This window comes from Mustela erminea, chromosome X (assembly GCF_009829155.1).
Source record: "Mustela erminea isolate mMusErm1 chromosome X, mMusErm1.Pri, whole genome shotgun sequence".
In the NCBI taxonomy this organism is placed as follows: domain Eukaryota; kingdom Metazoa; phylum Chordata; class Mammalia; order Carnivora; family Mustelidae; genus Mustela; species Mustela erminea.
In genome coordinates, this window is record NC_045635.1 from 112,770,873 (window position 1) to 112,788,692 (window position 17,820).

Here is a 17,820-nt window from a genome sequence, read left to right on the forward strand (position 1 = left end):
ACAGGTGCTCAATAAAAACTCGCTGAATTGAAGTCACACCAGTGGGAATGACTAGCAGATGTGAAAGGCGGCCTGGACTTTTTTTTTTTTTTTTAAGGTTTTTTCCACCTCACTCTGCCCCAGATGACCTCTGAGATTTTCTTTCTTTCTTTCTTTCTTTCTTTCTTTCTTTCTTTCTTTCTTTCTTTCTTTCTTTCTTTCTTTCTTTCTTTCCTTCTTTCTTTATTTATTTATTTTACTTTACTTTACTTTACTTTACTTTAAAGGACCGAATAGGAGGATAATCAGGCTCCGGTCTTGGTGATCTTTAGTTTTTCATTCAGGGCAGAAAACCTAACCTGGCAAAGTCAGGCAGATGATTTTCTGAGACCTAGGACAAGGCTATTAAAAACTCTAAATGGAAGTTGTGTAATGAGCATGAATGTGAATACATTTAAATTTCCTCAAGATCCATAATTCCAGCAACACCGTGACACATATTTCTAAGTGTGCTCTTGCCGACGTGAGGAGACCAAGGCCCTAAAAGTGAGCAGGATTTCTTTCAGGCTGGGGGTGTGGAGGGGACGCACAATTGTCATGAAAATTAACCCCTGAAAATGCACAGGATTTTATTACCAAACGGATGCCTGAGGAGATTACTAGATTTTTAGGGTCTTTACTATCAAGAGAGCAACCGGCATGCCTGAAATAATTAAGAAGAGACTCAATTATCTAGTAAACTGAAATTTCAAACCACCCTGCTTACCTAAATGAGAAAAGCTGCTTACACTAAAGCGTCATTACTTCTATTTAGACAAGCCTTAGCAAAGATATACAAGGAGCTAAAGAATGGGACCCCACATTCTTCCCTAAGCCACAACAATGCCTGTTTATGTAAATAGGATTTTCAGTAACAGGACGGAATCTGGAAAAAAAATGTTTTCATTATTGTCTCTGAAAAAAATGCAAATGCAGAAGATGAAAGTCAAGGGGCTTTCACTCTAATGGGCCCTGAGTACCCTAAAATATTTATTCTGTGCCAGCCTGAGCCTGGATTCCAGGCGGTTCCAACAAACAGGCAAGGACTCTTTCTCTGCAGAAATGTCCGAGTATGGTCCGAGGAGACACAAGGCTTTCTCCGGCTCCGCGGCAAGTTGGAGTGCATACGGATTCCAAAACTCAGTTTAAAAAGAAATAAAAGTGGTAGTAGGTATCTATTTGTGTTTTTTTGGCAGCAGCTTCCAAAGTCTGGGCCTGAACATAAATATACTTGCCTCCATCCTCACCATCTGACAATCAACCCCCCCCCACACGTGACCGTAACAACCTCCAGGCGCAAACTACAAGCTCATATATGGAGGCTATTTGTGGAGGAACTAAACAAAGAAGGAACAGACTATTAGCAAAACTAACCAGACTGTTCATACTTTTGGCGACTCTTGGAACTCGAGCGCCCCACTCCCTCATGGTTAGGTACTGATAACGACACAGATACTGCACAGCCAGAGTCTGAAGCTGCGCCTGTAGTTTTTTGGTTCAAGAACTCGGGTTTTGACCCGTACTCTGTACATCAGCCTTCCTGTGGCTGTTCAGGCAGCTGATAAGAGGCAGAAATCCTTCTTGCTCATTAGGCCATTAGCTGCTGTTAAGCAAAGCGCTGGGGCTGGGGAGGGGGGTGTTCAGTGGCCCAGAGGAATGTGCTGGACTCCACATATAAAGCCAGCCCCGATTTGGGGTTAAGAATTTAACCTTAAAAGGCTGACAAGTCATAAATTTGCCTGAGGTTCATATATATGTGTGACTTTCACAGTTTATATTTCCTAGCCAGGACTCAAAGTCAAAACATGCTCCTGATTAATGAATGGTACTAATTGTTATTCCTGACTTGAGAACATTAGTCTTTATCCAAAATATTTTCTTTAAAAACACACAATCTCATACCTAAAACTCTCTGGCTTTGGGGAGTTTGGATAACCAGTTGGAAAAAAAAATAGGAAGAGGAGCCTAACGTTATCTGTTCCTTGGTGCTACCATTTTGGTAGTCGAGATTGACTCAAATGCTTCCATTTCATTGTGTCCATCAAGCAAAGTGCAAAGGAATGTCCTCCAAATCTAAACATCTGAGATAAAGCAACCATCTGTGACTCAACACAAAAAACGGAGCGGGGGTGGGGGGTTGTGGGGGGGTGGCGGAGGCAAGGTTGGTGGAGGCAGGGCTGAAGTATCTCCCAGCCCGTTTTGTCTGACTTATCTTGTTAAATATTTATACATAGGTGCATAACCTAACAGCCTTGGCCAAGCTTGGAAGAGATAATAGACACAGAACAAACAAAAGATCCCCCTAAGTATAAAGACGAAGAAAAAAAATACCAAGGAATAGTCCAACTGGAAGATGCTCTTTAACCTGAAGTCAAATTTGAAACTAGGACAATAAAATCCTGCAAGTGACACAATGTCCTGAAATGCGGTTCACTTTGTCAGGGAAAAGCAAGCTACATTTGGTTAGCCTGCGAGCTAGGTGTCAATTTCGCCCCACATGAGCAGGGTTTTAAAGGGGCTCCCTGATCTTCAGAAAAAGGAAAGGCAGTTCGGTGGAAGACAAGAGATTTCGAAGAACAAAGATGCAATTTGCATTCATTGAGAATTATGACAAAGTGAGAGAGAATGTAAACTACATAGCGATGATCTGAGATACTCCAGTCAGATATATTTAGCCTGGTGCTATCTGTACAGAAACCCTTTTAAATGCTCAGAGTTCTTAGAAAGTGGAATGTAAATTCATCGGTGCATATTTTAGAGCTCTGCATTTCCAAACGAACTAAGGAATCAAATTTCGAAATATCCCCGGGAGAAGTAACCAGGTACCCAAACCAAATATGCGGGCAGAAATGGGAAGGCTGTTTTCTCTCCAGAATCACTGAGGGCAAGCGGATGTGGAGGAGGCAGAGGAAGATGGGGGCAGAGAGAGGAGAGAAGGAAATCAGGAGCTATAGGAAAAGGAAACACAACTTAAAAACTCAAATACGGAGCAAAATATAAAACATGCCACTCCTCCAGTTTTTTTGGAGAACAAGAAACACAAAACCATTCAATAAATATAACAAACCATAAAACACCTTCTGTTCTAAATTATAACCAGTTGAGAGAGAGCGTGAGGGTAGGAAGGAGGAAGGCGAAAAGGGAAGATGTGGGGAGCAGTCCTGCAGACGATGAACCGGGGTCGGGGGGTCCTTGGTAGCTTTGGAGCTTTTCTGAGCCCCAGAAGGGCAGAACCCCCCACTGCTCCTCTTAGCGACGGGTGTCCTAGTAACTCAGGCTACTTCTTGTCCCTCTACTCTATGGAATAAATGGCGAGGAGCTTTTGGAGAATCCCACCAAGAACTGTGAGTCAGCAATACATCTCTTTGCCACTAGGACGGAGATTGAAAATAAAACTGTATGTTGCTGAGGGGTGGAGAAAGGCTGAATGATTGACTAAATGCTGGTTCCAGCTCCTTCAAGCTTTGTGAATGAGGCAACCTTACTCCCTCAAAGAACAAAGAAAAGGCAATCTGACAGCTTTGGAAGGCCAAAGAACCTTCAGGCAACATTATTAAATTGACCCACAGCCCCGAAGTTTCAAAGGCAAGAAATGACTTGGGTTTTAGAAATTAACACTTGTATAAAACCTTCGAATTCCATGGGGGAAAATAAACCTTTATTTCAGAAATAAACTTTGAAGTTTCAGAAGAAAGCAGAAAACTGGTTTCTGAAAACAGAAGGGACTATTGGAAACACTGAGCACAGTTCCTCCGTGGCCCTCGGAATTGCTTCAAAAGTCCCACTCTGACTTCTGGGGATGGCCAGAGAAGGTACACCCCCAGAAGGCCAGTTTAAAAAAAAAAAAGTGGGAAACCATTAGGTGCCTAGGTAAAAGCAAAACGGTCTCCAAAAATACTTGCCTCTGGCCACATTAAACTAAGCCAAGCTGTAGACAAGAGGCTCTAAATATCTGGGAGAGGAAAGATCGTTTTCCAAACTGGTCATGAAGTTATTAGCCACCATAGGGGCTCAATCCAGTCCCTTCATTCTACACCCCCGCCACGTTTTTCCTTCTCCCCCACCCCACTCTCGGAGTCTCTCTCTCCTCCTCCGTCCTCTGCCCACCATACAGTTCTTGTGTATAGATCGCTGGGGCCACAACAATGACCGAACAGCCAAGCACAGCACAAATGCAAGAAATCAAAAGAACATAGATCTGTTATGTGCAAGTCCCTCCCCTGAGTCCTGAGGTCCCTCAAGGAGCTTGTGCTTGGAAGCAGGCCTTCGCAAGCTTTAATGTGCGCACAGATCAACTGGAGATCTTGTTTAAAAACACGGGTCTCATTCAGCGGGTCTGGGATGTGGCCTGAGTCCTCATTTCTTGCAAGCCTCTAGGAAGAGGAAAAAGCCAAGTACATAAATAACTAGAAGAGCAAGAGAGAACCAAGGCCATAGGAGAAGTGCAGGGATACCAGGGTTCAAAGGGAACTAGGCACGAGGACCCGTGATACAGCTCATGCAGGAGACAGCATGGCATGGCCAACTTGAAGGTGGCTAGGACTAGAGCAGACACCCCGGAAGGCAGACAGTCGGGTGGTCCGAAAGCAAAGGCTTGGGGGCAGACAACTACAGGGTCCTTTCAGTTAAGGAGTTGGCTTGTTGTGACTAAGCAGCGGGCCCATGGGCCAAGGAGGTAAGCCCAAAAGACATGACAGAGTCAGGCTCGCAGGATTTAGCCATTTAATTTAGGGGTAAGACGTGGACAAAGAGAAGTCCAAGACAATCGCGCGGTTTCAGGTCTCGGTCCCGGAACTGCTAGCGCCACAGATGCAGAATGTCGGAGGGGGCCAGGTTTGTGCAGGCAGGAGGAGAAAATGATGGACTGATTTCTGGCTCTGTGGCAGGGGAAGCCCTGGCAGGACTTCTGGACGGAGATGTTTGGCAGAGCGACTGGCAGATCCTGAACCAGACAGCAAGGAGGAGGTCAGGCTGGAGAGGGAGACGGGAGTGATTCGGACCGCGAAGATAATGAAGTCATGGGAATGGGTGTGGGAATGAGCAAAGAGACAACAGAAGGGGCAAAGGACAAGCAAGACTGGAGCGCTTGCATCTAAGAGAGGGAGGGAGGGAGAAGGCAAACAAGCAGAGAGAGAATCAGCCTGAGGAGGAGAGAAGCCCAGAGCGAAATGTCACCCAGTCAAAGGGGTGTGAGAATTTAAGTCAATGCTTTGAATCCGGCCCATCTTCCAAAGGGCATACCAGCAGGAGCAGGAGCTGTCGAGTGAGACACATCTGGATGCCAATTCTGGCTCCCCATACCACACAAGCTCGGGGAATGTTAGCCTTCGGGCCTCAGTCTCTTCATCTGTAAAATGGGCATCACACAACCTCCCTTTCAGCTTTTCTGTGTGGACTAAATGGGATTAACTGCAAAGCAACTGGCACATAGCGGGCACTCAGTAAGTGGTAGTTTCTGTGCTCCTCCCTCAGGGCCCTTCCAGACTATTCCGTTCATCTGAAAGCGATCTTAAGAAAATCTTCTGGAGGGCACCTGGGTGGCTCAGTGGGTTGGGCTGCTGCCTTCGGCTCAGGTCATGATCTCAGGGTCCTGGGATCGAGTCCCGCATCGGGCTCTCTGCTCAGCAGGGAGCCTGCTTCCCTTCCTCTCTCTCTGTCTGCCTCTCTGCCTACTTGTGATCTCTCTCTGTCAAATAAATAAATAAAATCTTTAAAAAAAAAAAGAAAATCTTCTGGAGAACAGGAGGTTTCAAGTTTACATTGAATGGAGGTAGAAGCCCGGACGAAGGCAACCTCTAGAACAATAGGGAAATGAAAGAGACTCTTCATGCCAGAGAAACGGAAAATTCTACCACCCTCTACCCCCACCCCCACAACAACAACAACAACAAAACCACATTACATCTCCATAGACACTTAAGAAAGGATCAGCCCAATGACACAAGTATGTCTAATATTTGCTTGGAACCACATGTTTCAGAGACCACTAGTGGAAGAGAGACCAGAGCTCCCAAAACCTACAGCTTTCATTCTCCAGAGTGGGGGGCTGCTCCCCGGGGGGGCTGGGGGCACCAGAGGGGCCTCTATGTTGGAACCAGGCAGGTCAGCTGAACTCAGAAGCTAGGGACACTCCATGAGTGGTTGCATTGCCTGTACGTAAGATATATGAAAGCAAGGCTTTCACGACATAGATGTAAGGAAGGATTGGGGAAGACCACCCACTGCTAAAACGAACAATTAACAACTTTCTAACAGTTTAAATAACATGAAAAATTATGAATTACTGCTATCAAAAGTAATAGAAATCCAATCCCTTGCTTCAAATGTACTTCTCTACATTCCCCACCACCCGTGTGTGTGTGTGTGTGTGTGTGTGTGTGTGTTTCGTCGTGCATTATCTTATTTGCAAAATCTTGGACCATGACAACATCCACTCATACTTTCTCTTAATCAAGAGAATTCTTGAAGTCTTTGGCAGTTTTTTTCTTAATCACCAGATGTTGGCAAAATGCATTTTAAGATGTGTCACATGCAAAAGCCTGGAAAATATCATCCACACCCATGACTTCCAACTTGAGCCTATATGCTGATGAGTCCCAACTATGCGTTTTCTGAACTCCAGAAGAGTGTATGCACTATTTCCTGGTGATCTCATCAATTCCCAGAGTTTCTGTTACCATCTATATGTTGTTCTATACCCGAGTATGTATCCGAGTATGTAGCCCTGATCTCTCTCTTCTACTGTCCAAAACACAACCTCAACCACCTAGCGGACATTTCCACCTCAATGATCAACGGACCCCTCAAACTCAACCCCTTCAAAATCAAACTCATTATTTCACTCCTTAAAAATATGTACTTCTTGGGGCGCCTGGTTGGTTCAGTGGATAGAGTGTATGACTCTTGACCTTGGGGTCATGAGCTTGAGCCCCAAAAAATATATGTGCCACCTGTACTTCACTCATTTAGTCAACAAATATTTACTGAGCACTTAAAATGTGCCATAGGTCCACCACCCAGAAAAACTAGAAGTTCTAGACTCTCCCTCCTATCCTCATAACCAGTCAGCAAGTCATACCTGATCCATTTCCTCTAGTCTCTCAACTTGGTATTTTACTCCCCTATTTCCTGCCCTGCTTTTTCCAACCTGCATTAGTAAGACTCCCTGCCAGTCATTCTCCATACTAAATACCATTTTCTCTTCTTCAAATGTTTTCATGGCTCTTTATCATCCTTGGATATAGCCCAATGAAACTCCTCAGCATTTCCTGCCTACTTTTCTAGTTCATCTTTCCTCTACTCCCTGCACCCCCCAACAGCTGTTCTCCAACCAATCCAAACCAGTCCTGTCCAAAAAATGAGTCATTCTGTCTCTACGTGTCTTTGCATATACCTTACGTGGCAGCCCACTTAAGGCAGCTAGGCATCCCTCCTCCATAGCTTAACAACCCCCAGATCCCTATATGGCTCCCTTCCTAGGCAGTGATTGTATCTTATGCATCAGCTCCCAGCTCAGTACCTGGCATGGAATCAGGGCCCAGTGAATGCTGGCTGAAGCAGAGAATGAATGAAAAACTTTACAGTATTTATGCAGCGATGGCACATAGAGTTCATTATTAGTAGTAGGTTCCTTTCCTGAGAATTTCCATCTGTTTTCCAAAACAACTAAATGTGGTCCCCAATACAATCACTCCATGAAAGCTAACTTGGAAACTGCCTCTTGGGTCACATTCTCATTGCTGTGGAGCTCAACGTGCAATGCGGCCGGTGCTAGAAGTCATTCTCCAAAATGAGCCAAATTCACGGTATGGGTTGACCACCACTGCTTTAAATGAGGATCACATCTCTGTACTTAGGAAAATGATGGAACTTAATAAATGAGCTCTGTGATATCAGTGACAATTCACTCTGCAACAATTTGGGGCCAATCCAACTGAAAATGGTTTACTTGAGCTCTGAGAAGCAGTACCCCCTAGGTTTTCCCAGGGTAAATTAGGCTTTTTCTCTATGTTATTAAGGATGTACTGATGTAGGGATATTATGTGTGTGTGAGAGTGTACAGATGTGTGTGTGTGTGTGTGTGTGCGTGTGTGTGTGTGTATACGCAGAACTCAACCTGCAGACATTCCATGAGTGGTTGTATTCTCTGTACATAAGACCACTCCCTACTAGGAGTAATAATTAACAACTTTCAAACAGTTTAAACAACACATAATTATAAATTGTTCCTATCAAAATAACAGAAATGCAGAATATTTATACATATATAAACTAAAACATGTGTGTATATAGATATAAGTACATGTAAAACATATCTAAACACCACATTGTTTTTAAGTAGGCTCTATGCCCAACTTGGGGCTTGGACTTATGACCCCAAGACCAAGAGTCACATGCTCTACCAACTGAGCCAGCCAGGCACCCCTCAAGCACCATATTTAGAGAAGTCTGTAGCCGGGGCAGGGGGTGGGGGGGCGGCGGCGCCTGGGTGTGCAGTCAAAGAAGCACCCAACTCTTGGTTTTGGCTCAGGTCCTGATCTCAGGGTTGTAGGTTCGAGCCTTGCATCATGCCCCATATGGGGCTCCGCACTCAGCATGGAATCTGCTTCAGATTCTCTCTCCCTCTACCCGCCCCCAAATAATTAAATAAATCTTAGAGGAAACCTGTACATAAAAATTTCTCTCTACTAGTCACTTCCTCCTCAGACTTCAGTTTTGAAACAGGGGCAACAAGGCCCCCAGGTCTACAAAGAACAAATAAATGGGCTTCACGTCCGCCACCCCACCCTCAGTCCCAATTGCAGATCAACGTAGACAACGATGCACCCAGAGACTTGGTCCTTCGCTAGGTGTATGCCATCCTAGGATCTCATTCAACAGCAGTCAAGACCTGTAGACTGTTTCTTTAGGTGTTAAATCTTACCTTCGCTCCAACCTTTATTAATAACTTTACACAAGGCACTCTACTCACCACTCTAGAGGATATCATGCTGAATCAAATATGGCTTCTGCCATCAGCCGCTGTAGAGTCCGGCAGAGGCTATGAATAAGCTATGTACTTCACAGAAACATGGATACTAAGCAAGAAGAACAATAGAGTATTTCTGGGACCCAAACACACTTGGGGCTTAACTCCATATTTTCTATGTACACCCAAGCTTCCAAACTCGAATATTTTCCAATACTTTCAGGCTGTTATGTGTAAGCGAACTTTCTGATACATACCAGGGTAAGGGCTTTGAATGTCCTTCCTGTATCTGTCACTCTGACCCTTCCTCTCTTCCCCACATTTCCCTCAGTGCCAATGATCCGAGCCAAAATTGGACAAAGAGCAATGGAGTACCCCAGGATGCTGACACACACCATGAGAACCGGGATGCAGAGTTCGGGAGAGAGGGAGCAAAACCATAATGAAGGAGGAAAGTATCCAAACACAATTCTAATATTATTTTCAAATGAGCATCATCCCTTTCTTTTTTACCCTCTTTCCGAGCTGGGCCTCTAGCTGAAAGAACCCCCCATGGGTCATCCCTAGCCAACCCGCTGAGTTTTCTCAGCTGACTTTAAAAGCTTGCCCCAGTGCATACAGAAATTAAGAGACCTCTCAGGAGGCCCTTTATCCTACTCCAATAAAATTTCCATGGCTGAATATCCACCTCAGACGATGTCCTTTAAAATGTACATTTATGAAGTTTCATGTTATTGGTAAGAAACACCAAACACCAAAGAAAAACTTACATACTCTCCATGTATGTTTCTGTAACGGACACCAAGTTGCATTATTTTTGAAACCTAAATGCCACTGATCTGTAAAGTAAATAAATGCATTTATCTATATGTGGATATATTTAATTTACCTATAAACTTCTTAGACTAGCCTTGTAACCAAGCATAGAATACTTACCTCTTGGAAAGATTTGCCTAAGTCTACTTCTTTTGGGGAATTTCAGTATAGTCACATGAATTCAACCAGTCCTTTGCCACTTACCTATAGACAACAGATGGAGTTTTGACCTGAAAAAGGAGTTGTTTTTTTAGAAACCTTAATATATTAGTAAAAGTGAATCGACTACTTAAATATTAGCTTTGTGGAAATTTTATGTTTGTAATACATTCCTACTTCCAATCATTCATTTAGGCGACAAATATTTATCAAGCACTTATGATCTGTACTACGAGACGGGAGATACATACCTTAAAGATGCCATACTCAAGACTTCTAATTTTCCAGTCATAAACTTATTTCCAAAAGGCAGACTTGAAAAGGCCAGCTAAAATTATAGTCTAGAATTCTGCCTTATTCTGGATTTATACAAGAAATAAATGCATGCCACATTTTGAAAATTCTGAAAAACACAAGATATTCTTAAAATCCTCACTTCTGAGAAATGTATATCATTCAGCTTTCAGGTGGATGGATAGAATACAGTGAATGGAGGGTTTTTTTCCTTATAAAGGCTTTAACTTCCCTGTCCCTTCTTATTGCCACTTTCACTTGTATTTTATCTCCCTCCCTATCAATTATTTATCAATATAAGCCTATTAAGTATACTTCAGAGAGCTTAGTAGATTTACTAATCTAGCGTATAAATACAATTTCGGCTACTGGAAGTAATTAACTATTTGGAACACTAGCAATGCATTTCGGTCCTAACACTGACTCTCTTTTACTCATGAGGAAAAATACAAACTCTCAAATAAGGCTTTGTCCAGCTACACACAAAGAGAGGGAAAAGTGAACAGGCCTTTCTCGGTAATCAGTCTGAATTCATTTTTGTTGAAAAATGGTGGACAAGTATTTCTAATAATTAGCACTCGGACAATTGAGGTTTAATTGGCCTGATTTGAAGTAAAGAACTAAATCTTCTTTACTTTGTACATTCAGTGAGGTCTTCAAGTGAGACTACCGCGCTCCAATGAGGGTTTTCTCCACACACGCAGCATTTCAAAATGCACATTTTCTCTGCCAGTATGCCCACCTTCACTTCGCTTTTTGACTCGTGTTCTCCCTGTCATTCTATTTTAGAAGGTAAATTCCCATTACCTTATGCTGTCTCTAAAGCCAGTCTGGGGCCCATGGTTTAGATTCTATTCTCTGATGCTCATTTCTTAATGGAGCGCTGGGGATCCTGTTTCAAGTCAGACAATTTGCTAAATATGGGCAGATGAGTGTGTGTGTGGGGGGGGGTGTTCTGCCCACACTTTCCATTAGACCCTAGCTTACCCAAAACTTCAAACCCCTTTGCAAGCTTGGCTAGGGCCGAATAGATGTTGGCTCCTGGTATGGGCTCTTGGATTGAGCCTCTGCACAAATTCCGATCCCAGGCTACAGAAACACACGCATGTGTTACAGCTTGACCCCCAAGTACGGTAATGTCAATGCTAGCAAGAAAGGTCCAGCTGACATTAAATCAAAGAGAGTTCGATTTAAGAGATGGCCATAATAATTGTTGCTCTGTAATGATACTATGCCAGTCATAACAATGTTGCTAATTTCAATCTGTGCTTTGGGTCCTCGACATTAATAAGCCCTTAACCCATGGTATGAGTTGCCAGCTAACTGAAGAAAGACTGAATCTGGCTCCAGGACAGATATATGTAGCCTGAAAAGTTTGTCCACGTACCCCAACAGTGTCCCCGAACAAGCTGGATTTAGGTTTTTAAAATAAGTAAGATGACATAGAGCTTAGGAAAGTATCTGAGCGTTCATAGGGAATACATCATGATCGCGAAATTCTATCATCGTCGATGATATACTAAATGTGCTGTGGAGCTCTTGGTATTGTGCTCAACACTGCACCAAATTCAGTGCTTTCCCTTTAAGAAGCTTCTAATCTAAAACATACAAATAACCATATGCAGAAAAAAGCGAGAGATCAGAGTAAAGGAAGCATTCACAAAAATGTACAAATTCAGCATGCCAGAACTTTTCAGTTGAGCAATATGATCCCTAGTGAAATTCTTTCCAAATGATGTATCGTGTGCACAAGTTATAAGTGATTATCTTCAATTTTCTTAGAAATGAGTAATAAGATACCTCTTAAGACCCATGCTTTTGTATATGCATCAAACACTAAAGTTGGCGTGGTCATTGATAGCTGCCATTTAAGGAGAAAACATATTTTCTGTCTTGTCTCACAGCAGACAAACCCAGGCCTCTTTCTTCCCAGGTTGCTAATAAGCAGCCTTTTTCTAGGCTACGGCAAACAGCAAACATTGCAACTCTCAAGATGAAAGTAGCAGAACGCTCAAAAATATTGCATCAAAAGATTGGATGCAATCTCCCAGCCCATAAGAAAAAAGAAATTGCAAAACTGACACCATCTGTGTCATCTAGCATCCACCGGAATCATCTCTTGCATGCATCTCCTAATGCTTGTGCGGAATTTGCTCCAAGAATTAAGAAAACTCTCTTTAAGATGGCGGCCCTATTAAGAGCATCTGCCCTATCTCCCACTTCATCTCTTCAGTTCTTTTCCCTTGGCCAGGCTGGCTATTGTGACCATTTCAGCCAATTTCCTGGAGGTATTTTCTAGCCCTTTTCACCCTATTTAATCCTACAAGTGTCCTGAGAAGTCTGTTTACTCGTAGGCTCCCCCACTAGACTGTGAGCGCCTTGACAAAAGGGGCTGTGTCTTACTCCTCTCGGCACCTCCAACACCTCACGGGGGCCTGGCCAAGGAGCGCCAGGCTCAGGCTTCTCGAAGGCCCAGGCGCTCCATCGACCACCAGCCACCTCCTGACCCGGCCCCACCCTGCCCTCCAAGCCCAGCCGGGTCCCACCTTAGACACCACTCTAAAGGGTCCTCCCAACTGTTCCCAGTTAGGGGGGCAATAATGCGACTTGGTCAAAGGGTGAATCAATCACCTGCTCACCTCCCCCTCCAGGACGGCCTCAGGACAGAGAAAGTCGTCCCACACCCACAGCCGGGGCCTTGTTCTCGCTCCCCGACCTTAGGACCGGGAACTGCTTCTAACTAATTGGGGGACTGCAGCTGGCCACCCAGACCACCCAGACCTGGTGGCTAGTTCTCACACTTTAAAACAACAACTACAACCAAGAGCAAACTCTGTCTTTGTTTCAAGAATGCTGATTTTTATTTTTAGGGTGTTTCGTCTATTTTGAGAAACTCTCAAGACGGGCTTGCCTCTTCTGGGTTGCCTTTGACCCACACGGGAGTCTGGCCTTCCTGGGATTGGTCCTTGCCCTTTCCAGGGCCCTCTAAGGCAAGATCCCTCAATCTTTGGGGAGTTGCAACACCACCACAGTTTGATTGATTTTCTCCTTCCCCTCCGTCCCCTTCACCACCAGCACCACCCCCCCCCCACAAAAGCGGTGTATGGCATTCATAAAGTGAATTACACTTGATTTTTGTTTAGAGGAATTTTTTTTTCAGACTTCTGTAACATTCCCTTGAGACAATTGGAAACATCATTGTCTGATTACTAGCTCACTTTCCTTGCCTAAAATTGTATCCATTCTTGATTGCGCCTGTGGGTAGGTTAAGCAAAACAAAATAAACATCCAGACTTATGAGCTCATTGGCTTTTTTCTGAATTTTTCTAAATTAAATAAGGGCAAAAGAGCTACACTGAAAGTCAGTTATATGGATTTTTCTGCCAAATGCTAACTCTGTGTGCCTGGTTTCCATCTGTGGTGCTTTCCAAGCTACAAATCCTTAAAGGGGGGGGGTATGAAAAGATCTATGGATTTGGGGGACATGTTATTTAGAATTGTTATCCCACGCCTTTGAACACTCTAAAAGAAATGGGAACACGAGATTGCAAGGCTTTAGATGAACTTTGTGGAAAGCTGGTGTAGCCCTTTAGCACCAGTCATTTATTTTTTAGGCTGGCGGATTTTAAATTTTACATAAGAAATGTACCTTATCTATTCTAACCCAATTCTGCTAATGGCCGAAGTTAGCAGTCAATCCCAAATGCTCCCCTTAAGTGAGACAGGACATTCTTGAGGATTTCTCCTTACTGTGACCAAATCTCATTTTATCTGGGACAAAGAGAGCTTTAATTAGCAGTTAATACAGTGATGCGGGCAAACTGAACATGGCTTAAAATACAAGGAAGGGAGAAAGTCAAGCGGTCATCTTGATGGTTCATAACTACCAAATAATTTGCAGCTCTCTTTCAATTTCCAACCACTGAACGACAGCAGCAAATGACACATTTATTCGCTTTGAAATGATGTGCTTGCCATTGTATTTAGTCGGCCATTATCGTCTCTTCTCTGAAATACTGATGAGTTCTTTCCACTCCTGGACATTAGGATTTTCACCATGTTTCTCGTTCTACAGTGCCCAGAGTCGCCCAAGGGAAATTTGGGACACATGGTTTTCATGGCAAGTCAAGAGTCCCGGAAATCTGCACAGACCCTGGAAAATCCAGGATATATGGTCGCTGCCTGGGTGTCACCACATTTGAAGTTTGGCTTTACTCCAGTACGAGTCAGAGCAGTGCCTGCCCACCATGTAGAAGGTGCTAGCCTCCGCGCCCAGCTGTTAAACAGAAGTGAAGTAGGGAAGTTGGGTTTTTATGAAGACCATTGGAAAGTGATTTTGCCTACAGAGTTTGGGAAATGCTGGAAGAAAGGGGTGGGGGGAGTCCCCTTTAGGAATTCCTGTTCTCTATAGTATGGCCATCCTTAGGCGTGGAGTGAGGGAGCTCGCAGGGAGAGAGCCCGGGCCAAATCTCTTACACACAGTGTGTGGGCCCTCCCAGTACTTGTATACAGAGGCCGCCGCAACGAGGCAGGCAGCCGGAGAGCTGGGGAGGAGGGAAGGGCCCGAGCCAGCAGGAGTGAGTGTAGAGGGAGGGGGTTGCTAAATGAGTATCAGTGTGTTCCTTCTGGTCTTTTTCTTCTTTTAAGCACAACCTTTCCTCCCTGGCTTCGAATCAGCCGAATGTGGCCCCAACCCCAACCCCGGAACCATTCATCTGGTGGGGACTCACCCTGTGGGGACCAATTTTTACATTATCAACAAAAGCGTGTTCTCTGGCCTTCGCAATCTAATTACCACGGCACTTCGAGGGCACAGAGATTTCGCCTGTTGTTTCAGCTCTGTGCAACTGATTCATAGGTTGCCCCTTACAGCTCTTGCACACGCCCACGTGGTACGTTATTAACACTTAAGAGTGGAAGAGGTAGTTCTCCCCTCCCATAGAGTGAAATCCTGCAACGCAATATTTAACATATGCGCAAACGCATTTCGGTTGCCAAAAGGGGTGACCAATTACCTTTGCAACCGAACAGCAGGCTCCCTCCGCTCTTTTCATCCACCTAAAGAAAAGGCTGAGGGCTGAGGGCGCCGCTGGCTGCCTAGGTAACCTCCCGCTAGTGAACTGCTCGCTGGCAGCGCCCACAGGGCGCGCATCGCCTTCCCAACTTGGTCCAACCATCAGGCCCGCCTCTCTGACTTGTTGAGAGCCACGAGCCAAGTTTTTGACGAAGGCTGCTCCCCATCCCTCCGAAGCGCGGGACGCGCGCCTCGCTGGAGGCACGGGCTGGGAAGAGACCCCCGAAGGCCACGGACGGCTCAGGGTTTGCGAACACCACCGGCCGCTTCTGCAGAGCGCGCCTCCGATAAATTAACCTGTTTCATACCAACTCTTCTTGCCCGCATTGTCAGTGTAGCAACTTGTACTAATTGGATTCTAAGGCAGGCTTTTAGGAGTCCAACCGCGGGACAGTCAATCACACAGGGCCATTAATATTCATCTGTTGACAGCGGCAGCCCTCGGCTAAGGTTAAAATATGCCCTTACAACACGATCTGATTGTGCAGAACAAAAGGCAGGCGTTCGGAAACTTTCCTCTACCTAAAATCATCTCCCCTCCAGGGTCCAGCCTGTCAAGAAGGCAGATGAATTTGAGAAGGGGAGGAGTTAAATCATCTTTGGACTCCTGCTCCCCAGCCTGCAGCACCGTTTTCGAAGCGATTTTGCCAACCTAGATAAGGGACGCTGTTTTGAAGGGAAAGGTCCGGTCATCCTCCTCTTGGGGACCCTCCTGCTCAAAAGTTTCCCCCAGCGTGCACTCTACCTGCCACTGCGGATTCGGAGATCTGTCCCCAACTTTGTCTGCACTTGGGCCCGCAAACCCCGGAACCCAGGCTACGGAAAGGAGAGCGTAGGGGGCAGGTTGGGGAGAGAATGGCCGGCCGTAGCCACAGTCCAGCTCCGGCTGAAACGGTGGCACGTTCGTGCAAGCGAGGGTGGCAAATGCTCGAGATACCGGCTCGGCAGCGGGGCGCCAGTTCGCCGAGGCCCGGGGAAGCAGCTCCCACCTTCCTGCCCTCCCCAAAAAATGGGCGCTTGCGAGGAGGCCCTCCCGGCCGTGCCTCCCACCCGTGCCTTCCCTGACAGCAGAGCGATCCCGGGAGAGGAGGACACGGTCCACGCTCAACCCTCCGCCCTCCCCCGGTAGACCTGGCCGGGCCCCGGGCGCAGCGACCACTCCCAGGTGCCCAGCGGCGGGGCGCACGAACGCGGCTCCACGAGGCCAGCGCTCCCGGGGTACGGTGGCCACGCGCCCCCGGCTCCCCTCCGGGCGCGGGGGGACGCGCGCGGGGACGCCTCCTCACCTGGTACGGGGGTTTCGGGCACCCACTTGAGTCCGGGCTGCAGTCTCTGGAAGAAGGAGCGGACCTGGTGACAGGTGGCGTCCGGCGGCGGCGGCGGGGGCTGCGCCTGTCCCGGGCAGTCCAAGCTGAGCAGCATCGCCACCACCAAGCACGCGGTGCGCACGGTCCCCGCCATCCTGCTTCGCGGGCAGCGAGGAGAGCGCGGGAGAGTGGCAGCGGGGGCGAGAGCGGTCCCGAGACTCGGCAAGGCTGGCAGCGGCCCTGAGGAGCGGGAGACGTGCCGCTACCCAGCCGCGGCAAAAGTTTCCTCGCAGCTACCTGGGCGCGGGGCGAGGGCGGGAACGGCTCGGCGGCTCGGGCGGGGCGGGGCCGGCGGGCGGGGCGGGGCGACGAGGGACCGGGCGGGGCGGGGCGAGGCCAAGCGCGCGGCCAGGGGGCGGTGGCTGCCGAGCGGCGGCGAGCCTGCGGGTGCGGGGCGCCGGGCTGCGGGGTGGGCTGGGGCTCGGCGGCGCGGGGACCGGGCGGGGACGGCGGGGAGGAGGGCGCCGAGCGTGTGCGGTGGCTCCTGGCGGCCCAGCCCAGCTGCCCGCTCGCCGCCGCTCTACCCAGGGCGCTCTGGCATAACTACTGCAGAGGGGCTGCGGGCTCCGGCGCGCTGATTGGCTTCCCAGCAGCCATCCCCTCTGACTGGCTCTGGGAGAAGTTCCCCAGCCTCACTCCTCCTTCCCGCCGCTCATTGGCCTACAGCCGGCAGGGCTTTTCCCTTCAGGATTTTTGCAACCTCTCCATCCTTCCTCGGGGTGCGCGGAGGCTCACTGGCCTCGGCGGGTGGGGTGAGGGGGGGGCCTCTCCGCTTTGCCACAGGCCTCCTGCCAGTCCTGTCCAGCTCGCCCCTGGCCACCGGAGCCACCCGAGGTCTTCCTCCTCCGCACAAAATCTTCCTACCTCCTCTTCCTGCTCTCTTCCAGGGGCTTCCCTCAAAGGGTCTTCCCAACGCAGCAGCCCCGGCCGGGTTCTCAAACCCAGCCCACGAATAGTCACATTCAGGGGCAGGTGGCGACCACCAAGGGGTTCACAGTCTGCCTCATCTTTGACTCCTGTATCTAAAAAGTCTACAAACCTGGGGGATTTGCTGTGTTTGATTCCAAAGAGCCACACAAAGTCAGAGAAAGCACCTAATCCCAGGATGTTACAAGAATCTGTCT

At 47.2% G+C, this 17,820-nt stretch overlaps 1 protein-coding gene across 1 annotated transcript in view; it reads right to left on the reverse strand.

Annotated features, from left to right (window-relative positions):
• The window catches only part of GPC3 (glypican 3), a 399,621-nt gene extending 382,633 nt beyond the window's left edge, over positions 1–16,988 (reverse strand). Inside the window, exon 1 of the mRNA XM_032329660.1 lies at positions 16,616–16,988. Coding sequence (XP_032185551.1) covers positions 16,616–16,790 — 175 coding nt within the window. The 5' untranslated portion in view covers positions 16,791–16,988. The remainder of the gene's footprint in view (positions 1–16,615) is intronic.
• Positions 16,989–17,820: the final 832 nt, after the last annotated feature.